The sequence below is a fragment of the Hypanus sabinus genome, chromosome X1 (assembly GCF_030144855.1).
Source record: "Hypanus sabinus isolate sHypSab1 chromosome X1, sHypSab1.hap1, whole genome shotgun sequence".
NCBI classification, from domain to species: domain Eukaryota; kingdom Metazoa; phylum Chordata; class Chondrichthyes; order Myliobatiformes; family Dasyatidae; genus Hypanus; species Hypanus sabinus.
Genome location: NC_082738.1, coordinates 33,084,245 through 33,108,610, shown reverse-complemented (window position 1 = coordinate 33,108,610; position 24,366 = coordinate 33,084,245). Strand labels below are relative to the sequence as shown.

The 24,366-nt window shown below is 47.6% G+C and overlaps 1 protein-coding gene across 1 annotated transcript in view; it reads left to right on the top strand.

The window, feature by feature from the left end:
* The first annotated feature begins 4,200 nt into the window (after nucleotides 1-4,200).
* The window catches only part of dctn2 (dynactin 2 (p50)), a 38,477-nt gene continuing 18,311 nt past the window's right edge, over nucleotides 4,201-24,366 (top strand). Inside the window, exons 1-2 of the mRNA XM_059956265.1 lie at nucleotides 4,201-4,400; nucleotides 11,744-11,812. Of these exons, the coding sequence (XP_059812248.1) occupies nucleotides 4,365-4,400; nucleotides 11,744-11,812 (105 nt within the window). The 5' untranslated portion in view covers nucleotides 4,201-4,364. The remainder of the gene's footprint in view (nucleotides 4,401-11,743; nucleotides 11,813-24,366) is intronic.

The following is a 24,366-nucleotide window of genomic DNA, read 5'->3' as shown; positions in this document are numbered from 1 at the left end:
CTGTATATATCTGGTCCATTAGAATACCTTCTAATATCTTTCCCACTACTGATGTCAGGCTCTCTGGCCCATAATTTTCCATCTTATTTTTAAAGTCTTTTTTAAACAATGGAACAACATTAGCTATTGACCAGTCCGCTAGCACCCTACATGGCTAAGGACATTTTAAATATCTTTAACATGGGAAAATCTGCAGAAGATTTTGTGTGTGTGTGTGTGTTGCTTTAAATATCTCTGCTAGGGCCCCTGTAATTTCTGCACTTGCCTCCCGCAGCATCGAAGGGGACACCTTGTCAGGACCTGGGGATTTATCCACACTAATTTGCCTCAAGACAACAAACAGCTCCTCCTCTGTAATCTGTATAGGTCCATGACCTCACTGCTGCTTTGCCTCACTTCTATAGATTCTGTGTCCTTCTCCCGAGTAAAGACAGATGATGCAAAAAATCCATTTAAGATCTCCCATCTCTTTTGGCTCCACACAGAACAGAAATAGAAACATAGAAACATAGAAAATAGGTGCAGGAGTAGGCCATTCGGCCCTTCGAGCCTGCACCGCCATTCAGTATGATCATGGCTGATCATCCAACTCAGAACCCTGTACCTGCTTTCTCTCCATACTCCCGATCCCTTTAGCCACAAGGGCCATATCTAACTCCCTCTTAAATATAGCCAATGAACCGGCCTCAACTGTTTCCTGTGACAGAGAATTCCACAGATTCACCACTCTCTGTGTGAAGAAGTTTTTCCTCATCTCGGTCCTAAAAGGCTTCCCCTTTATCCTTAAACTGTGACCCCCTCATTCTGGACTTCCCCAACATCGGAAACAATCTTCCTGCATCTAGCCTGTCCAATCCCTTTAGAATTTTATACGTTTCAATAAGATCCCCCTTCAATCTTCTCAATTCCAGTGAGTATAAGCCTAGTCGATCCAGTCTTTCTTCATATGAAAGTCCTGCCATCCCAGGAATCAATCTGGTGAACCTTTTCTGTACTCCCTCTATGGCAAGAATGTCTTTCCTCAGATTAGGGGACCAAAACTGCACACAATATTCTAGGTGTGGTCTCACCAAGGCCTTGTACAACTGCAGTAGAACCTCCCTGCTCCTGTACTCAAATCCTTTTGCTATGAATGCCAACATACCATTTGCCTTTTTCACCGCCTGCTGTACCTGCATGCCCACCTTCAATGACTGGTGTACAATGACACACAGGTCTCGTTGTATTTCCCCTTTTCCTAATCGGCCACTGTTCAGATAATAATCTGTTTTCCTGTTCTTGCAACCAAAGTGGACAACCTCACATTTATCCACATTAAATTGCATCTGCCATGAATTTGCCCACTCACCTAACCTATCCAAGTCACCCTGCATCCTCTTAGCATCCTCCTCACAGCTAACACCGCCACCCAGCTTCGTGTTATCCGCAAACTTGGAGATGCTGCATTTAATTCCCTCATCTAAATCATTAATATATATTGTAAACAACTGGGGTCCCAGCACTGAGCCTTGCGGTACCCCACTAGTCACTGCCTGCCATTCTGAAAAGGTCCCGTTTACTCCCACTCTTTGCTTCCTGTCTGCCAACCAATTCTCTATCCACATCAATACCATACCCACAATACCGTGTGCTTTAAGTTTGCACACTAATCTCCTGTGTGGGACCTTGTCAAAAGCCTTTTGAAAATAAAGTGAAGACAGATGATGCAAAAAATCCATTTAAGATCTCCCCTGTCTCTTTTGGCTCCATGCAATCTGATCTTCCAGAGGAACAATTTTGTCTTTTGCTCTTAAAATATCTTAGGATTCCCCTTCACCTTGTCTGCTGGAGCAACCTCGTGCCTTCTATTAACCCTCCTGATTTCCTTCTTAAGTGTTCTCTTGCATTTCTCATCTCCTCAAGTACCTCATTTGTTCCTGCCTGCCCTACCTGCCACTTATCTCCTTTTCTTTCTTAACCAGAGTCTCAATATCTCTTGAAAACCAAGGTTCCCTAAATCAGTCATCCTTGCCTTTTATTCTGATAGGAACATACAATCTCTGTACTCTCAAAATTTCACTTTCGAATGTCTCCCACTTACCAAGTACTGTACACCTTTGCCAGAAAACAACCTGTCTCAATCCACACTTGCCAGATCCTTTCTGATACGATCAAAATTGGCCTCTCTCCAATTTAGAATCCCAACCTGAGGACCAGACCAGAAACAAGAGAAAATCTGCTGGAACTCCAAGCAACACACACAAAATGCTGGAGGAACTCAGCAGGCCAGGCAGCATCTATGGGGAAAATGTACAGTGGATGTTTCAGGCCGAGACTCTGGCAGGACTGGAGAAAAAAGACGAGGAGTAGACTTAAAAGGTTGGGGAGGGAGTGTGGTGGGGCGAAGTAAAGAGCTGGGAAGTTGATTGGTGGAAGAGATACAGGGCTGGCAAAGGGGGAATCTGGTCGGAGAGGACAGAAGGCCATAGAAGAAAGAAAAGGGGGAGGAGCACCAGAGGGAGGTGATGTGCAGGCAAGGAGATAAGGTGAGAGAGGGAAAGGGATGGGGAGTAGAGAAGGGAGGGGCATTATTGGAAGTTTGAGAAATCAATGTTCATGCCATCAGGCTGGAGGTTACCCAAACAGAATATAAGGTGTTGTTCCCCCAACCTGAGTGTCGCCTCATCGTGACAGCAGAGGAGGCTATGGATAGACATATTGGAATGGGAATGGGAAGTGGAATTAAAATGGGTGGCCACTGGGAGATCCCATTTTTCTGGCGGACTCAGAGCAGGTGAGGCTGCCTCTCGCAGTGTCTGGATACATTGGTAGAGAAAGTTGAGGTGATTATAAGCATGAGCATATAGGATTTGTGAGGAACCTCCTATATACAGCGCAGAAACAGGCTCTTTAGCTCAACTTGTCTGTGCTGAGGAAGGTGGATGTCTAAACTATTTTCACCTGCCTGTGTTTGGCCCAACCCTCTAAACCTTTTTTATCCATGTACATGTCCAAATGTGTTTCAAAGTTGTTATTGTACCTGCCTCAACCACCTTCTGGCAGTTTGTTCCACATAGATATCATCTTTTGTATAAAAAAGTTGTCCCTCGGGTCCCAATTAAATCTTTCTCCTCTCACTTTAAACCTGTGCCATCCAATTCTCGGTATCCAAACCCTGGGGAAAAGACAGCACATTCACCCAATGGTTTCATACACCTTTGTAAGGTCACCCCTTAGTCTCCTATGCTCCATTCTGGCATTGGCATGATTGCCATCACAGGCACAAATATCCCCACCATTGAGGACATCTTCAAGAGGTGGTACCACAAGAAGGGGTATCCATCACTGAGGACTCTCACCATCTGGGGCATGCACTCTTTTTGTTACTACCATCAAGAGGAGGTACAGGAGCTTTAAGTCCCAGACTTAGTATTTTAGGAACAGCTCTTTCCCCTCTGCTATTAGATTTCTGAATGGTTCATCAATATTACCTTGTTATTCCTCCTTCGCAATATTTATTTACTCCTGAAACTCCTAGTGTTTTTCTATGTCTTGCATTGTATTGCTGCCAGAAAACAATACATTTCACTACACATGTTAGTGGTAATAAACCTGATTCTGATTTGGAACCCAAAATTCCTCTATACACTTTGCATTGCAATTGATTTTTTTGTTTTAAAACATGCGTATAAATTGTTTTCACAAAGAAGAGAAAATCTGTAGATGGTGGAAACCTAAAGCAACACACACAAAATGCTGGGGGAACTCAGCAGGCCAGGAAGCATCTATGGAAAAGAGTACAGTCAACATTTCAGGCCGAGAGCCTTCATCAAGACTGAATATAATTTGTTTTTTTTCCCTTGTCTTTTGAATGTTGTATATCTGATGCTGCTGCAAGTTCGTTTTTCATTGCACCTGTCCTGTGTATACATGTACTTGTGTATTTAACAATAAACTCTACTTTTTGACTTTATAATACAATTCGCACAGTACTGCTGCTGAAAAAAATAACTTTCACGTTCTGTAAGTCAGTAACAATAAATCTGATACTGATTCAACGCTTTATGGGCAATGGTCAACGCCAGATCCTTCTTGGGCGGCGGTGTCTGGTACTTTGTCACTGATCCAAGAAACTGGGTCGGAGCTTGAGAGATGCAGGGAGAGGAGACGCCTAACTACAATCCCAGCCTGCGTCATGCATCGGCAGCGGCGACGTCACACACGCCTCCCGGGGCGGAGCCAGAGATCGCGCGAGAGCAGTCGGTCTTTAGAACCGGCTGCCGTCGTCATTGTGGAGAAGGAAGAGGCGAAGTCATTCACCCGGCCATAGACTTAATTTATATTTATTATTTATTTTATTCGGCTCCAGCGACTGATAAAGAAGTATGGCGGATCCGAAATATGCCAACCTGCCGGGCATCGTAAGTAGCGGGGGAGGGGCGGAAGGGAAGAGAGGTTGCAAGAAGCTTCCAGTGTTGTACCACACCCTGGTGCCACTGTTGGATCTTCGCCGGGCGGTGACGTTATGGGCTCGGCGCCGATCTTGCCTGGGCACGCCTCCTCGTCGACCCCGCTCCGAGAACTGTTGTAACGAACTGCGCCTGCGTCCGGCCGCTCCCATTTCTCCCTTGGTCGGTCCCACTCCCACCCTCTGCATCAATCCCTCTGAGCCCGGTCATCCTCGCCCTATCTGTAGCCGAGAGAGCGGGATCTGCCCGTCACCTGCCTGGATTAGAGGAGACGCCCCACCTACCCGAGAGGGCAAAGTCGTAGCCCCGCCCCTTGAATGCTGTCTCCTATCTATTCAATAATTGGTTTTGCCCCCCTGTCACTCACCTTCAGTATCACTCCTGCTCAAGACTGGGTAATGATTGGTCCTCTCCTCCCTCCCGCTTCTTCAATACCTTCCCCTTCCATTCAAGAATGGACAATGATTGAACTCGTCTCAGTTCCACTCACTTCTATGCAATAATTTGTCCCACCCCCTGCCCCTAGTGTTCCAGAGAAACACACACAAAATGTAAACACGAGGAAATCTGCAGATGCTGGAAATTCAAACAACTCACACAAAATGCTGGTGAAACACAGCAGGCCGGGCAGCATCTATAGGGAGAAGCACAGTCAACATTTTGGGCCGAGACCCTTCGTCAGGACTAACTGAAAGGAAAGATAGTAAGAGATTTGAAAGTAGTGGGGGGAGGGGGAAATGCGAAATGATAGGAGAAGACCGGGGGTGGGGTGAAGCTAAGAGCTGGAAAGGTGATTGGCAAAAGGGATACAGAGCTGGAGAAGGGAAAGGATCATGGGACGGGAGGACTCGGGAGAAAGAAAGGGGGAGGGGGGAGCACCAGAGGGAGATGGAGAGCAGGCAAGGAGTGATGGGCAGAGAGAGGAAAAAAAGGAGAGGAATAAATATGTCAGGGATGGGGTAAGAAGGGGAGGAGGGGCATTAATGGAAGTTAGAGAAGTCAATGTTCATGCCATCAGGTTGGAGGCTACCCAGACAAAATATAAGGTATTGTTCTTCCAACCTGAGTGTGGCTTCATCTTGACAGTAGAAGAGGCCATGGATAGACATGTCAGAATGGGAATGGGCGTGGAATTAAATTGTGTGGCCAATGGGAGATCCTGATTTCTCTGGTGGACAAAATGCTGGAGGGACTTAGGGGGCCAGGCAGCATCTATGGAAAAGAATAGACGGTCAGTGTTTTGGCTTGGACCCTTCATCAGCACTCTATTGTTTCAGGGTAGGCAATGATCTACTCTTCCCTCACTACCGCCTGCTTCTGTTGATGGATTGGCAATGATTGGGCTCCCCTGCTACTCCCTTTGTTCATTGGCCAACAATGTTCTGTCAACCAGAACTGTGCCCATACTCCAAACGTGGTCTGACCAATGTTTTCTACAGCTCCTAAGACCCCTGCCATTTACAATACATGTCCTCCCACAGCACGTTACCTCTCACTTGTCTGCCTTATTTATTTATTTAGAGATACAGAGTGGTAATAAGTCCTTCTGGCCCAATGAGCCCGTGCTGCAAAATTACACCTATGTGACTAAATAATCGACTACCCTGTATGTATTTGAAGTGTGAGAGGAAACTGGACGCAGAAACCCATGTGGTCATGGGGAGAACTTCCAAACTGCATTGGAATTGAACCCAGGTCACCGGCACCACAATAGTGTTATGCTAGCCGCTATATTTCTGTGTCACCCCAAGTTCTCGATGACAGTGAGGACATGGCTGGACCGAAGGGCCTGTTTCTGTGCTCTGTGACTCCATGAGGGATTTTACTCAAAATTGGAGATTTTGGTTACATCTTCTTGTATGAGACCTTGCAGAGGCTGGACAACAGCTTTTAGATTCCTCCTAGTACTTACTGCTTTTACCGTGACCAAACCAGCAAACACCAAGCCACCTTCTCCAGCTCTGCCACAGCTCACATCAGGAGGTCTCTTCTCCATGGCCTCCAGCCCAATCCTACCCCTACCCCATACTTCCAACTTCAGTCATGATCGTCAAACAGGATCTGTCCTATGGTCCATTTGTTTATGCTTGCTCTTGAACTCTTGCCCCAAATTTCTCCTTCGCCCTTCCTCACCTTGCTTGCCTTGCACAACTTCCAGTTTCCTGGTCCTCACCACTTATTCTCCACCGTGGACATTCAGTCTTTAAATACCTGTGTTCCCTCATAAGAAGGCCTGAAAGCCCCCTGCTTTCTTCTGCAGCAAAGACATAACCTGCTCCCCTTCACTGACAGCTTCATCTTCCTGGCTGAACTTGTTCACATTTTCTTATGTCTCCTGTCTCTTACACTGATCTGCTGGTAGGGCCTGCCTCTCATTTTATTGGTCCCATCACTTTACTACATCAGAATTGGGTTTATTATCACTGACATAAATGACAGGGAATTTGCTGTTCTGTGGCAGCAGTATAGTGGCAGACAAAATTACTATACATCACAAACATAAATCATGCAAAAAAAAGGGAATAACAAGGTAGTATTCATGTATTGTTGAACCATTCTGAATCCTGTTAGTGGAGGGGAATAAGCTTCTGAAATATTGAGTGTGGGTCTTCAGGCTCCTGTACCTCCTTCCCGATGGTAGTCATGAGAAGAGGGCATGTCCTGGGTGGTGAGGGTCCTTAGTGATGGATGTCCCCTTCTTGAGGCACCAGCTCCTGAAGGTGGCACAGGTGGGAAAGAGCTCTTGGCTGAGTTTACCCGTGATTTGTTCTGTGTGAAGAAAGTGCCAGAAATCTGAGCTCCTGGGGGAACAGTTGAGCCATTATTTACTGGAGCAGGGAGCAGATATTGCAGAGACCTGACGTCTCAGTGCTCGGATGTAGGAAACACAGCTGCCAATTAGCCCATGAGCAGCAATGTGATCAACAGCCAGATTTTTTTTTGTGTGTTCAGCTGGTTCAGAGGAACAAACATCATCTCAAAGAAACCAGAGAGAACATGCCTCCCCCCAGCCAGCATGGACTCAATAGGCCATATGGCCTCGTGTGCTGCAGAGAAATGTAGAAGTGGAAAAGCTTTATAAGGTATTGTCAGAAGACATTTGGAGTGTTGTGAGCAGTTCTGGGCCCCATGCCTCAAAAAGGAGGTTCATGAGAATGATCCCAGGAATAAAGACTCTGGGCCTGTACTCACTGGAGTTTAGAAAAATGAGGGGGATTTCATGGAAACCTACTAAATACCTTGAACAGGAATTTCTTCTCTGATGTGAATCTTTAGAATTTTGGATTGTGAATGCTGAGTCATTGTGTTAATTCAAGGCCGTGTATTGTAATTGAGAGAGCCCTCACAAGCCTTGGGTCAGACTGGCTATTTGGATAGTGGGACCAGATGAATGTACTTGTTCCTGAAGCCCTCTCCCTTGGCATAGTCTACATGTTGTGCAGTGGGTAAAGCTCCAAAAATCTGGGTTTGATCCCGACTTCTGCCTGTGTGTGGTGTCTGTTTGTCTGTCTGTCTCCTGGGGCCTCCAGTCTCCTCGCACATCTCAACCACTTGTAAGGTTGGTGGATTAATTGGCTGCTGTGTGTTGGTGAAGGGTAGATTCTGGTAGGGAATGAACGGGATCAGTGTAAATGAATGTGTTATTGTCGGCACAGACTCTGGGCCGAAGGGCCTGTTTCTGTTCTGTGTGACTGGCTCCAGGCGACCTTACATGTTAACGATAGGTAGTGCATTCCAGGTATCCACCACTCTATGTGTAAAAAGAAAACTTGCCCTGCATATCTCCTTTGAACTTACCCTCTCTCATTTTAAATGAATGCCCTGAACTATCAAACATTTTGACCACAGGTTAAAGATCAGTGAGAGGCAGGGCTAATTAAACACCTCACTGCACGGTTGAAGCACAAGTCCACTACACTTTGACATTGTCTGCCTGTCCAAGTTTAACCTGACCTTGGAAAAGAAAGATCATGAATTTGCACAGCACTCTTCATGACACTCGCTTTCCAAGTGTCCTTTATTCTCACTTGTGCTGAGCTACGAATAGCTTTTGTTTTGCATGCCAGGGCAGTGGAGTCTGGAACTAGAGGGCACAGGTTCAGGATGAGAGGGGAGAAATTTAGATGTGATCTTTTTCACACATAGGGTGGTGGGTATGTGGAAAGAGCTGCCAAAGAAGGTGATAGAAGCAGGTTAACTTTTAACAGGTAAAAGACTCTAGGATAGGAATATGGGTAAGAGGTTTAGAGGGATGTGGGCCGGAGGGCCCGTTACCTTGCTTAATAACTAGGAATATGACACTGTAACTAAGTACATTGATGTAACAGAAGGGAAAAGAATGTAGTGTTACAAAGAAAGTGTAGTACAGATAGACAATAAGGTGCAGGGGCCATATCGAGGTAGATTGTGAAGTCAAAAGTACAAATCTTGTACTTTAAAGTAGAAGAGTCATGTAACAGCAGTAAAATCTGTCCTTGAGCCTGGTGTTACCTGTTTACAGGCTTTAGTATCTTCCAGAATCTCTGGTATGGGTGAGGACTTTGATTTTGCTGGCTGCTTTACTGAGGCAGTGAGAAGTGTAGACAGAGTCCATGGAGCGGAGGCTGGTTTTCATGATGGGCTGAGTTGTGTCCACACTTCTGTGGTTTCTTGCGGTCTTGGGCAGAGCAGTTGCCGTACCAGGCTGTAATGCATCTGGATAGGTGCATCGACAGAAACTGATGAGTCTCAATAGGGTCATGTCAAATTCTTTAGCCTCTTGAGGAAGTAGAGGTGTTTTTTTTGGCTGTGATGTCTGTTGTTGGAATAGGACAGTGATGTTCACTCCTAGAATTCTGAAGCTGTCATCCCTGTCAACCTTAGCACCACTGCTAGTGACAGGAGTGTATTCTGGCACCCTTCCTGAAGCCAGTGGCCAGCTCTTTTGTTTTGCTGATGTTGAGAGAGGTTGTTGCCATGTTACCATGATATTAGGCTCGCTGTCTCTGTTTTGAGCAGAGCTTTTGAAATCACACGAGAGGTCCACCAATCTCTGCTCAGATCAGCTCATGTTTTTCAGCCACCCCATCCCTGATCATCAATTCCAGTAACAGCTCCTCAGGCTTGCAGTCTCCTGGCTTCTCTCTCCGTCCCTGTTTCAAGTAACGTCTTGGCATTTCCCCTAATATTGGCATCTTTGGAAAATCACAAATCCCTCTGGTCCTACTTGCCTGTCTGCTATCTCTTGGCACAGACACAACAGACTGGAACCTGAAGCAACATGCAAAGAGTGCAGAGGAGGTTTATGAGGATGTTGCCAGGGACATCAAGGGATTGAATTATCGAGAGAGTTTGGGTGGGACTATATATAGTGAATGCATACAGTCTTCACCGGCACTGAGGAATGAGAACTAGAGGGCATAGATTTAGGCTGATAGGGGAGAGATTTAATAGGAACCTGAGGGGAGATTTTTTTTTCACCCAGAGGGTTGTCCATGTCTGAAACGAGCTGCCAGAGGACATGGTTGAGACAGATACATAAACAACATTTAAAAGGTACTTGGACAGGTACGTAGATAGGAAAGGGATATGGGCCAAACACAGGCAAGCGGGACCAGAAAAGATGGAAATCTTGGTCAGTATGGACCAGTTGGGCCACAGGCCTGTTTCCGTGCTGTATGACTACAGTTCAGCAAGTCATGGAAATGGACAGTCAACATTTCATCTGATCCTTCATGTCAACTGAAAGATAAAGGGGAGATAGCCAGAATAAAAAAAAATGGGAGGAAGTTTGGAACTAGATCTGGTAGGTAATAGGTGGATGCAGGTGAGGGGAGAGGTGGTAATAGACAGTGAGAATGGTGACAGAGAGGTGATGGGTATTACTGCCTCCCAGCTACAGAAACTTGACCTCCAGCGCTGTGTGTGTGTGTGTGTGCACGCGTGCACACAGTTTACAGGTTCTCTTATCCCATGGGTTTCGTCCAGGTGCTCTGGTTCCCTCCCACATTCCAACAACTTGGTGGGGATGGTAGATTAATTAGCTGCTGTGAATGGTTCCCCCTGATGTGTGTGTAGGTGAGAATGGGTTCTGGGGGTAGATGATGGGAATAAAATAGGATCAGTGTGGATGGGTGGGCGATGGTTGACATGGACTTAGTGGGGCAAAGGGCTTCTTTCCCTGCCATCTGACTTCTCTGAGTGAGTGTGGCTGGCGTTTGGTGGGGGAAGATATGGTATTTGGTACAGGAATTGGTTTATTACTGTCACACGTACTGAGATACAGTGGAAAGCTTGTCTTCCACACTCTTCACACAGATCAGATCATCACACAGTGCATTGAGGTAGAACAAGATAAAACAAAAACAGAATGCAGAATAAAGTGTCACAGTTACAGAGAAAGTACAGTACAGGCAGACAATAAAGTGCAGCATCATAACAAGGTAGATTGTGAGGCCAAGAGGCCCATTCAAGAATCTGTTAACAGTGGGACAGAAAGTGTCCCTGAGCCTGGTGGAACGTGCTTTCAGGCTTTTGTATCTTCCACCCGATGGGACGGGGGAGAGGAGAATGTCTGGGGTGGGAGGGGTCTTTGGTGATGCTGTCTGCTTCACTGAGACAGAGAGAAGTGTGGACAGAGTCCATGGAGGGGAGGCTGGTTTCCATGATGTGCTGAGCTGTGTCCACAACACTCTGAAGTTCCTTGTGGTCATGGGCAGAGCAGTTGTCACACCAAACTGTGATGCATCTTGATAGGATACTTTCTGTGCTGTAGCGATAAAAATTAGTGAGGGTCAATGGGGACATACCAAATTTCTTTAGTCTCCTGAGGAAACAGAGATGGTGGTGAGCTTTCTCGCCTGGACCAGGACAGATTGTTGGTGATGTTCACTCCTAGGAACGCGAAGCTCTCGGCTTCAACACTTGTTGATGTAGACAAGAGCATGTGGACTTGTCCCTTTCCTGAAGTCAGCTCGTTTGTTGACATTGAGAGGAAGGTTATTGTCATGATGTAATGTCAGTAAACTCTGTCTCCTTACTGTCCTCTGACTCAGCGTTATTTGAGATACAACTTGTTACAGTCTTATCAACTGCAAACTTGTAGATGGAGTTGGAGCAGGACCTGGTCACACAGACATGAGGGTATAGGGAGTTTAGGAGGGGGCTGAGGACACAACCCTGTGGAGTACCAGGGTTAAGAATAATCGTGGCGGAGGTGTTGCTGCCAATCCATACTGATTGTGGTCTGTTGGTTGGAAAGTCTCGTAAATAAGTAAAGCCTTTGACCTGAACCCCTATCCTGTTTTGCCTTCCAGGCCTTCAATGAGCCCGACATTTATGAGACGGCTGACCTGCCGGAGGATGACCAGGCACAGTTTGAAGCGGTAAGATCAGCAGACCTACGGGCTTCCGTCTCCATTCACGCGCGTGCGTATGTGTGTGCGTGTGTGCGTGCGTGTGTGCGTGTGTGTGTGTGTGCGCGCTCATGTAATTCTGACTGTACAGTTTAGTGCTCCTTTCCAACCAATGAGACTCCCTCCCTCCTCCCCCCCCCAGCAAAAACCCACCTCTCTTCCCCCATCTGGCCAACTTGACTTTTGCTCCTTTAGCCAGAACTAGCAGGTATGGGGAGGAGGGAGCGGCAAAGGCAAGGGCTCAGGATCATTCGCTGCATTGCACAGCTCCCAGTGAGCTCCTTACGTGACTCTGTTTCGTTCGGCTTGGAGATGCAGATTGTTGTTTGAATATTTCACTTTATTCCTCTTGAAAATGGAGCAGGATTCAGAACTCTTGTCCTGCCCCACCATTCAACACCATCGTGACTAATCTTCCCCTATCACCTCTTCCGTCTCAGTTCCTCACAGACTGCGATCCCCACCCAACCCCTGATGTTTCAAACATTTATCTCCCATCTCTTTTAATCCTATCCCTCCCCCCCCAGTGATCTCGGTTCCACCCCCTTATGGGCAGAGAATTCCAGAGATTCCCTCCCTCTGAGAGAAGTTGCCCCCACGCATGCACTCTCCCCCAAGTCTGTAACTGTGTCCTCTTGTTTGAAGCTCTCCACTGCGAGAAATACAGTCCTGTGTAAAAGTCTTTGGCACATGTATACACCTAGGGTGCCTAAGAGTTTTGCTCAGTACTGTAGTAATTTTATGTATTGCACCGTACTGCTGCTGGAAAAGAAAAGCAAATTTCATGATATGTGAGTGCTGATAAACCTGATTCTGATAATGGGTCTCTATTATGGACTGAGAGTGGGAAGAGAGCAGGGAGAGGGGAATCATGGTTGGGAAAAGGGGAAGAGAGAGGGGAGGGAGCGGGAATCACCAGAGGCACAGTCTCTAATGATCAGTAAACAGATTGCTTGGAATCAATTGACCTTGCCTGGTGTCTCAGGGTTGGGTGTGTCTGCACCCGTTCTACATCCTGTCCCATCATGTCTTTTCTGTCCCACACCCCTCCCATGATGCTCCATCCTCACCATTCTCAACATCCTTTACAAACTTGCTCTCCACTTCACATCGACAAATACAATACTGTGCGAAAGTCGTAGGCACTCCAGCTATGAATGTGCCTAAGTCATTTGCACAGCGCTGTATCTCCACATTTCCCCTGTTGCCTTCCCTTAGGGTCTGAGATGTTGGAATAAAATCATTCTTCATTCCTCCACACTCCATAGGATACAAAACCAAACTGTCTAGCTCCTCCTGAGGGAACAACCCTCTAGACCCAGGAATTGCGCTGCTGAATTTCCCTTGGACTGCCTCCAATGCCAGTAGCTCCTTCATTACAAAAGGGGATCAAAGCTGTACATAGTACTCCTTGCCAACAATTCTCTCAGTACTGCCCTATTACTGAACTCCAATCCCCCTGCAGAACTGTACAACACAAAAGCAGGCCCTTCGGACCACAATGTTGTGCTACACTAGCAATTAAATGCGTATCTTAACTAATCCCTTCTGCCTGCACACTGTCCATATCCCTTCATTCTCTGCATGTTCATGTGCCTATCCAGAAGCCCCTTAAATGCCTCTATCATATCTGCCTCCACATCCACCCTTGGCAGCACATCCCAGGCACTCTGTGAAAATAATACTTGCCCCATTCATTTCTCTTGAACTTAACCCCTCTCACCTTAAGTGCACACCCTTTAGTATTGGCTTGCTCCCATACAGTCACCATTATACCTGTTGTTCAGGATGCTGGAAGGGAGTGGGAGAGGTGGAGGAGTCGTTCACTTGTAGAGTGATACAGGATAGAAAGCAGATCTTTTGACCCAACCCATCCATGCCAACCAATATGCCCTCCTGAGTTAGTCGAAATTTATTGTCACTTGCTCAATTACATGTATGAACAAGTATAATGAAAAGCTTACTTACAACAGCATCACAGGCACATAGCATCAGAAAGACAACATTCTCAAAAAATAAATGTAAATTAAACATAAACACAGATTTTACAAAAAGTAACAATTAAATTTAAAAATGTCAACTTTAGTGCAAGGTGATCAAAGTGCAGAGTGGTTGTGTTGCTAAACTCTAGTGATTGGGTTAGTAGCATTTACTTGTGTCTGACTAATGTCCCTCCAAACTTTTCCTATCCATGTACGTGCTTTCATGCTTTTGCATCTTCTGCTCAATGGAAGGGGGGACAAGAGAGAATCTCTGGGATGGGTGAGGACTTTGATTCTGCTGTCAACTTTACTGAGGCAGTGAGAAGTGTAGACAGAGTCCATCGAGGGGAGGCTGGATTCTGTGATGTGCTTAGCTGTGTCCACAACTTTAATTCCTTAAGCAGCTCATTGCATATACCCACCACCCTATGAGTTTAAAATCTTGATCCTTGGATCACCTTTACATTTCTCTAATTTCACCTTAACCCTATGCCACTTGAAGACTCCCCTAGATGGGGAAAACGACCTTATTTTATAAACCTCCCTAAAATGTAATTTTGCATCTTTATGAAATGCAGGGGCATAATTTCAAAGTGATTGGAGGTAAGTAAAGGAGGATGTCAGAGATAAAGTTATTTTACACACAGTGGTGCATTGCCCTGCCGGGAGGTGGTGGAATCATATTATTTAGGGGTATTTAGGTAGGCATATGGATGATAGAAAAATGGAGGGTTATATAAGAGGGAAGGATTGGATTGATCTTAGGGCAGGTTAGAAGGTCAATATAACATGGAGGGCTGAAGGGCCTGTACTGTGCTGCAGTGGTCTATGTTCTATCAGGACACCATCTTTTAGTCCAGAGAAAATACTCCCATCCTATCCAGCCTCTGCTTATAATCCAATTCCTCCAGTGCTGGTAACATCCTCGTAGACCTTTCATGCACCCTCACAGCTTACTGACATCCTTCCTCTAGCAGGGCAACCAGACTGCACTCACTTTTCCAAGCCAGCCACGACTTATGCAGCGTCTTCTGCTCTCTGCTTCCTCTGTTTCTGCTGAGTGTGTCCCGGGCCCTGGAATTCCCTCCTTAAATCCCTATATTTCCTCAACTATTCTAAGGGAGGTATCTGCCTGGCAGAGTGCTGAAACTGTGACACTCACCACCAGAGAGGGCTCTGGAGGCCCAGTCACCGATGACATCTGAGGAGGAGGGAGATGGATCTTGAGGCACAGAAGCATTGTGGTGTGAGGAGAGCGGAGCTACAGTAACTGAGGGAGAGGATTAACCATAGCCTTGCTGAATGAAGGAGCAGTCAAGGGGCTTACCTGTATCCCTGCCCCCTACCTCTTCCCTTCTGCCCCTCACCAAGCACCTCCCACTTTCCTTTCCCACACCCACAAGCCTTCATGAGCAGAATTTTTGAGTAACTGTAGCTCCGCAGTGTGGTCAGGATTGTTGCTTGGGGGTTGGAAATGCTGTGGGCATTTTGTTTCTTCTTTGAATGGTCCCTTCCTTCTTCCAACTTCTCTCTCTCTGTTTATTGCTCCCGCCTGCCTCCCTCATGTCCAAATGGCTGCAGGTGATGATCTGGCACGATGAGGTACCTCTCTCTTCCCACCACCCATTTAACCCCCACCTTGCATCCCACAAGATCCTCACTGCCCTCCCATGCCCTACTGTGGGAATGGGATCAGCCACAATCCCCTTGAATGCTAGGACAGACTCAAAAGGGCTGAATGGTCTCCTGTTACTTGTGATTCATAGATTCAGAGAATTAGACAGCATTGGAAACAGGCTCTGGGGGGTGAGAGGTGACACTTATTGAGGTTTATAAAATCACAAGGGTCATCGATAATTTGGATGATAACATACCTTTTCCCCTGAAGTCAGGGAGTCTAGAGAGCACAAATTTAAGTTGAGAGGAGAAAGATTTAAAGGGGTCCTGGGGAGCAGCTTCCTTACACTGAGGGTGGTCAGTATGTTGAACAAGCTGCCAGAAGAAGTGGTAGAGGTGTATACAATTACAGTGTATAAAAGCCACTTGTACATGTACATGGATAGGAAAGGTTTAGAGGGATATGGGCAAATGGGGACTGGCTTGGTTGGTATGAATGAGTTGGGCTGAAGGGCTAGTTTCCACATTGTATGACTCAATGGTTTTCTGAAGATGAGAACTGATTGGAACTTGGCAGAGAGATTGGGGAAGGGGCGTTTCCCCCAGCTGGTATGTCTAGAATCAGGGGACCCATTCTTTGAATATCTGGGATTGAGAGCATTTCCTTCGTCCATTTCAGGCTCAGTCTTGAGTGTATTCAGGGCAAATGTAAGAAACAGTACAGGACAAGAACAGCCCTTCAGCCCTGCCAAATCTGAGCTGATCCATGATGCCAGTCCAAACTGACTGCATCTGCCTTCACCCGGTCGGGACCCCTCAATTCCTATCCTGCCTAAATGTTTCTTAAATGCTGTGTAAACCACCATCCCTTGCAGCACATTCCATTCTCTGTGTAAAAAAAAACTTGCCCAAACAGCTCCTTTAAGCTTACCCCTCTTCAGCTTAAATGCATGCACACTGATATTTGACATTTCAATCCGGAGATAAGGAATTTGGCAGTCTACTCTGTCTATGTCTTCTCATAAACCTCCCTCCAGAAACCCGATTCCAGAGAGAGCAACCTGGGCTTGTCCAGCCTCTCCTTGTAGCTCATGCCCTCAAATCCAGACAGCATCCTGGTGAATCTCTTCTGTACCCTCTCCAAAACCCCTACACCCTTCCTGTATTAGGGCGAACAGAACTGAATAGGACATTGGAAGAGCCTCACTTCCCCTGGTGCACTTCCGGATGCCACTATGTTGTCTTATTTGTGACTGCTTTGCTGGTGCTGTGGATTCTGTTAATTTTGGAATGGTTTTTGAATTTAAATGTTTACAGACTTGGGGGCTGGTTTGTGGGATGTGGGTCTGTTAGAAATAAACATCCCTAGCTGACCTCCACCGTAATCCGTTCACAAGTTCATCCCTCCCTCTTTTACAACAACCCCCAGCCCCCCATATTATTGAGATGGAGGGAATGTATCTGTTCTGCACCATTTCTTTTGTGCACTGCACTGACCTGAGTTTTTCCTGAAAATGCTTTCCCTACCGAACATCCTTTGCCTGGACGCTAGTTTGCTCAAGTAAGAGCTTTTTTTTCAACTGCTTGCATTTCCTTTGCATGCTTTTGTCTTGTATCCTGCATGCAGATCCAGCGTGCTGTGTCTATTGTGTCCAAACTCTGTTTTACCCCCTTGTGGTGGATAGAACCTCACCCTGGAACCAAAGCAATGTTACCGGAGGGAGAAAACAAGCTGTGTGTGTGTGCATGTGAGTAAAGGAAGGTGACAGCAGTAAACTTAGCAATGGTCTGATGTGGCATGGGTTGAGTTGAGAGAAGAATTTCCCATTTCTGATATACACAGCTTGCGATTGTGGAACAGAGGCTCTTAGCAGTACAGGTACATAGTTAATTGAAAGTGGTGTCACAGGTTAGTGAAGGAGGTGTTTGGCATGCTGGCTTTCAGCCAGGGCACTGAGTGCAGGAGTTGGGAAGTCATGTTATAGCTGTGCAAGGTGTTGGCAAAGTCACATTTGGAGTACTGGTTGTCCAGCTTAAGAAGGACGTCAGTAAAGTAGAAAGGGGCAGGAAGGATTTACAAGGATGCTAGCTGGATTGGAGGGCTTGAGTTATAATGATAAGCTAGGGCTTTTTCCCATAAAGCATGGGAGGCTGAGGGGTGTCCTTTGAGATGTTTATAAAGTCATGAGAGGCATAGATAAAAAAGGAATGATAATACTTTTTTTTCCCCAGGTTAGCATGGGAGTCAAAAACTATAGGACACAGGTATAAGGTGAGAGGGGAAGTGAGGGTGATGGATATGTGGAAGGAGCTGCTAGAGGTTGAGGAACATACATAAAGAACATTTAAAAGTCGTGAGGACATGGAAAAGGAAGGTTTGGAGGGTTGTGGGCCAAATGTAGGCAAATGAGACTGGCTTAGATGGGAACCTTGGTCGGCATGGACCAGTTAGGCCAAAGGGCTTGATTTCTGTGCTGTATGACTCTATGTACAAGGGGAGTGGAAAACTCCCAAAAGGAAAAGGGATTGACGGAAATTGTGCTGAGTGAGCCCAATCTTACCTCCACTCGAGCAATGGACAATGAGTTAAAGTAACTGCCCTCCCACCATTGATTATAGAGCCGCACAAGTGGTGACTGTACCAAGATGATTGTCAATAGGAAATTTCCTTCTTGTTCACTGCTGAGACCCTTCCCATGACCAGCCCTTTCCCTGTTTGAGTGATAGTGGGAACTTGGCCTGATATTCCCACACCCCTGTGGAAAACCGGGCTCAAGTATTGGGTTGGCGGGGGGGTGGTTGCGGTCATGGAGGGCTATTTTGTGAACTCAAGTCTGGTTTGTGTCTGTTACGGTTAACTGTGCAAGTATCTCAATGAGAAATTCACTTGGTTAGTTAATAATGTATAAGTAATGCCACTGTGTCTCAGACTTCCCAATTTATACTATTGAGGCATAGAGTCATAGAGCACAGAAACAGGCCCTTCGGCCCAGTTGGTCCATGCTGACCAAGATTCTCATATAAGCCAATCTCATTTGCCCATGTTTATCCCATATCCCTCTAAACCTTTCTATCCATGTACCTGTCCAAGTGTATGTTAAATGTTGTTAATGTCCCTGCCTCAACCGTTTCCTCTGGCAGCTTGTTCCATATATTGACCACCCTCTAGCTGAAAAGTTGTCCCCCAGGTTCTTACTAAATCTCTTTCCTCTCACCTGTGTTCTCTAGTTCTTGATTCACCAACCCTATGTACATTCACCCTATCTGCCCCCTCATTATTTTATACACCTCTAGGGTCACCTCACCGTCTCCTGTGCTCCATTGAATAACGTCCCAGCCTGGCCAACCTCTCCCAATAGCTCCAGCCCTCCAGTCCTGGCAACATTCTGAATCTGCCCACTTTCCAGCTCAATGATGTCTTCCTTATAGCAGAGTGACCAAAATGGAGCCCAATATTCCAAGTATGGCCTCCCCGGTGTCTTGTACAACTCTAACATGACCTCCCAACTTGTATACTCTGAGTAAACACAAGCAGAACAAAAAAATCCACGTAAGTCCATTATAGTGCAAAGTGATCAAAATAATCACAGTGTTGCTGTACTGTGGTAATAATTAGGGTTGTGTCAGTTGGTTCAGGAACTGAATGGTTGAAGGGCAGTAGCTGTTCCTGAACCTGGTGGTAAAGGACTTCAGGCTTCTGTATCTCCTGCCCGATGGGAGCTGTGAGAAGATGGCATGGCCCAGATGGTGGGGATCTCTGATGATGGGCGTTGCCTTCTTGAGGCAGCACTTCCTGTAGATACTACTCATGGTGGGGAGGGAAGTGTCTGTGATGTATTGGGCAGAGTCCACCACTCTCTGCAGCTTTACCACCTGGCCTCTGTCCTTATCTCCACCCATTCCTCCTCCATCAATCTATCATTGTCTTCTATCCCTTCCCACCAGAACCCACCTATTATTTGCCTGATTTCGCATCGCCCCTTCTCTCCACCATTTCATATCAGCTCTTCCCCTGTACTCCCTCACTCCAGATGAAGGATCTCAATCTGAAATATTGACTTTCCATTGCCCTGTCCATAGATGCTGCCCGACTTGCTATGCTCCCTCAGCTCCTTTGTGGCATGCTCCAGATTCCAGCATCTGCAGTCTCGTGTCTCTCCATGTCTTAAGAGCTGGTTCTCAGACTTGCCCTGCAAGTATCCATGACCCAAGAAGCTGCCCTTAAATGTTCTACTCACTGCCGAAACAGACATCCATCTCAGGGCTTACATTTTTTCATTATCTCGTGCCCTCCCTCTTACTCGTTGCACTGCGTTGTCTCTCCACTGTATGTCACCCCAGACTCACATACTTGTCCCAGTTAGTTTGGGATTTGCTCGACAAAGTGCTCAGCTCCCAAGTCGTCGAGTTTATAATCGTGTAAGATGCAGTGAAAGACTTAACTTACGGCAACATCGCAGTTACATAGCATCAGAGAAACATTTGCAATGAGCACACACAAAATGCTGGAGAAACTCAGTGAGTCAGGCAGCATCTGTGGAGAGGAATACACAATGTATGTTTTTGGCTGAGCCTGACTTGTTGAGTTCTTCCAGCATTTTGTGTATGTTGGTCAGGATTTCCAGCATCTGCAGAATCTTTTGTGATTATGATTTGCAATTAAAGCACAACTTCAAAATATAGTAAATGGTACATAATTTTTACAAGAAAGTATGCAATTATAACAAAAGATACCCTTGTCCCCATCCTGCCATAACAGCCAGGATCTCCCTCTTGGTGGCAGGCCATTTTAATTCTTCTTCCCATTCCCACATTGACATGTCTATCCATAGCCTCATATACTGCCATGTTGAGGCCAGATGTAGAGGAGCAACATCTCATATTCCATCTTAGTAATCTCCAAACTGACAGCATCAACATCAATTTCTCTAACTTCCAGTAACCACTCTCTTCTGTTCCCCACCCCTTCTTTTGTTTTCCCTCATTCCTCCAACTTCTTCACCACTTCTCTTTCTTATTCCCCACTCTCATGACCTGCCCTTCCCCTACACCTCCCTTCCTCTGGTTCCCACCTCCTTCACTTTATTCCATGGTCCACTATCCTTTCCTTCTAGATTCCACCTTCTTTAGCCCTTTGCCTCTTCCACCGATCACTTCCTAGCTTCTCACATCATTCCCACTTGCCCCCTTCTCCACCATGTACCTACCTTCCTCCCTCCCCTCATTTGGATTTATCCATCACCAGTCAGCCTGTGCTCTTCCCCCTAACCCCCCACCTTTTTATTCTGGCTTCTTGCCTCTTTTCTTTCCAGTCCCGCTGAAGGGTTTTGGCCTGAAACATCAACTATCCATTTCCCTCCACAGATAATGCCTGAGTCACTGAGGTTCTCCAGAGTTTTGTATGTGTTACCCCTATTCTCTCTGATGTCTAGAACAGAAAACCAAAGTCTATTGTAGAGCAAAGTTGCTACTCTGAGGTGTGATTAGGGTTGTGTTGGTTGGCACAGTAGATGCAGGCCACAGTCATGGGCAGCTGCACAGTATGTTCACAGTGTGTTCGTGGTGGAGTACTCCCAGTTTGTTGGTGAGGAATTGTTCCACTGTGCTGAAATCATGTCCCTGCTTCCTGTTCCCTCTGTTCTGGAATCCCTCTACCAGGGGAGGTACCCATTCACCACCCACCCTGTCCAGTCCCCATGCACCACCCCCTCCCAGAACCTGACATTCCAACCATATCGCCTCTTGTTCCTCCAAATCCTCCAACCTAGTCATTCCTTCCCAATGGGACAATCCCACCCTCCAAGACATCCCATGAGGGTTAATTTCACTCAGTGCAGTAGGGAAATGGACTATTAAATCTGGAATGTCTCCTGGTAAAATCACAGTTGGTTTTTGTTTCAGGAGATTTATAAAGGTGTGTGGAGGGTTATAAAATCATGAGTGGCATGGATAGGGTGGATGGTCACAGACTTTTCCCGAGAGTAGGGAGTCTAGAAGTAGAGGGCATGATTTAAGGTGAGAGGAGAAAAGATTTAAAGGGAACCAGAGGTGTAAGATTTTCCACACAGAAGGTGGTCTATTTATGAAACAGCTGGTTGAGGCAGGTACATTAACAAGGTTTAAGAGGCACTTGGACAGGTATATGGATCAGAAAGATTTAAAGGAATATGAGCCAAACATGGGCAAATGTGTCCAGCTCAGGAAGGCACCTTGGTCGGCTTGGACAAGTTGGGTTGAAGGGCCTGTTTCCATCCTGTAAAACTCTATGACTCAACACATTCTCATCTGCAACCAGTGTCTCTCCAACTTGTCCTCATCTGCCACCCTCAGCCTTCAGAGAGAAGGGGCTCCAGTGATCAACAGTCTTCTGAGAGTCAGAAATTCCTCTCCAGCTTTAGACCCAGAGAGTGGATCGTTTTTTCCTGAGATCCTCCTGTCTCGTTGAGACCTCCTCTGGTTCTTCTGAATTCATTTTCTGCTCAAGCCTCCCCACTTGTGCCATTGCCCAGGTTTAGTTGCTGTTGGGCTCTGGGGTGGGTTCAGACTTGCTGCCTCTAAAATGAACCCAAGTTAACACTCCTGATTTCAGTCCTGGTTGCCTTCCAGAAGTAGGGTTCAAGCCCTCGACCTTCCATCATGAGGGGTTTTCCCCTTAACACTGAGCAGTCCAGAGGCCACATCAGTAGGTAGGGTGGTAGAGAAGGCATATGGCATACTTGCTTTCATTAGTCTTGGTATTGAGTATAAAGGTCAGGACCTCATATTGCAGCTACACATATAAAACTTCGGTGAATATTGTGTGCCGTTCTGGTTGCCCCATTACAGAAAGGGTGTGGGGGCTTTAGAGAGGGTGAAAAAGAGGTTCATCAGGATGCTTCCTGGATTAAAGAGCATCAACTATAAGGAGAGGTTGGACAAACTTGGGTTGTTTTCTCTGGAGTGGCAGAGATTCAGGAGAAACTTGGTAGATTTTATAAGATTATGAGAGGCATAGATAGAGTAGACATCCAGTATTCTTTCCCCACAGTAGGAATGTCAAATACTCGAGGTAATGCACTTACTATGAGAAGAGGAAAGTTTAAAGGTTATGTATGGGACAAGTATTTTACACAGAGCTGAACTGTTCTGTGTTCTTTGGTCCCAAGTCAGCAAGTTCTGGTGACAGGTACTGGAGCAGTTGTGCAGGAATTGAGATAGCATTGGTTCCTCCTTATGACCCCTGCTCCTCAGGTTGCAACTTTCAGTTGGTCTGTGGTGTGATTTCAGACACAGTTCTGAGGATCACCTACATGTTCATTAAGATTGAGTGATAGGGAATATATACTTGTACAGCCAAATCTGGTGTGTATGTCTGTATCCCTCTCTGTCTACATCAGTGTATCACACTCTCTTTCTGCATCTGTCCCTGTTTCTGTATCCCTAACTTACTCTCCCTCCCCTTACCTACCCTCTCTCCTGTATATTTTATGTGTATATTTAATTTATACCTCCTGTCTATGCTCTTTTACAATCTCTCTCTCTCCCCCCCACTCTCTCTCCCCCCCACTCTCTCTCCCCCCCACTCTCTCTCCCCCCCACTCTCTCTCCCCCCCACTCTCTCTCCCCCCCACTCTCTCTCCCCCCCCACTCTCTCTCCCCCCCACTCTCTCTCCCCCCCACTCTCTCTCCCCCCACTCTCTCTCCCCCCCACTCTCTCTCCCCCCCACTCTCTCTCCCCCCCCACTCTCTCTCCCCCCACTCTCTCTCCCCCCCACTCTCTCTCCCCCCCACTCTCTCTCCCCCCCACTCTCTCTCCCCCCCACTCTCTCTCCCCCCCACTCTCTCTCCCCCCCACTCTCTCTCCCCCCCACTCTCTCTCCCCCCCCACTCTCTCTCCCCCCCACTCTCTCTCCCCCCCACTCTCTCTCCCCCCCACTCTCTCTCCCCCCCACTCTCTCTCCCCCCCACTCTCTCTCCCCCCCACTCTCTCTCCCCCCCACTCTCTCTCCCCCCACTCTCTCTCCCCCCCACTCTCTCTCCCCCCCACTCTCTCTCCCCCCCACTCTCTCTCCCCCCCACTCTCTCTCCCCCCACTCTCTCTCCCCCCCACTCTCTCCCCCCCACTCTCTCCCCCCCCCCTCTCTCCCCCCCCACTCTCTCCCCCCCCCACCCCCCACTCTCTCCCCCCCCCACTCTCTCCCCCACCCCCCACTCTCCCCCCCCACTCTCTCCCCCCCCCCCCCCACTCTCTCCCCCCCCACTCTCTCCCCCCCCACTCTCTCCCCCCCCACTCTCTCCCCCCCCACTCTCTCCCCCCCCCACTCTCCCCCCCCCACTCTCTCCCCCCCCACTCTCTCCCCCCCCACTCTCTCCCCCCCCACTCTCTCCCCCCCCACTCTCCCCCCCCCACTCTCTCCCCCCCCCACTCTCTCCCCCCCCACTCTCTCCCCCCCCCACTCTCTCCCCCCCCCACTCTCTCCCCCCCCCACTCTCTCCCCCCCCCACTCTCTCCCCCCCCCACTCTCTCCCCCCCCACTCTCTCCCCCCCCCACTCTCTCCCCCCCCCACTCTCTCCCCCCCCCACTCTCTCCCCCCCCCACTCTCTCCCCCCCCCACTCTCTCCCCCCCCCCCACTCTCTCCCCCCCCACTCTCTCCCCCCCCACTCTCTCCCCCCCCCACTCTCTCCCCCCCCACTCTCTCTCCCCCCCACTCTCTCTCCCCCCCACTCTCTCCCCCCCCCACTCTCTCTCCCCCCCCACTCTCTCTCCCCCCACTCTCTCTCCCCCCCACTCTCTCTCCCCCCACTCTCTCTCCCCCCCACTCTCTCTCCCCCCCACTCTCTCTCCCCCCCACTCTCTCTCCCCCCCACTCTCTCTCCCCCCCACTCTCTCCCCCTCCTCTCCCCCCCACTCTCTCTCCCCCCCACTCTCTCTCTCCCCCCCACT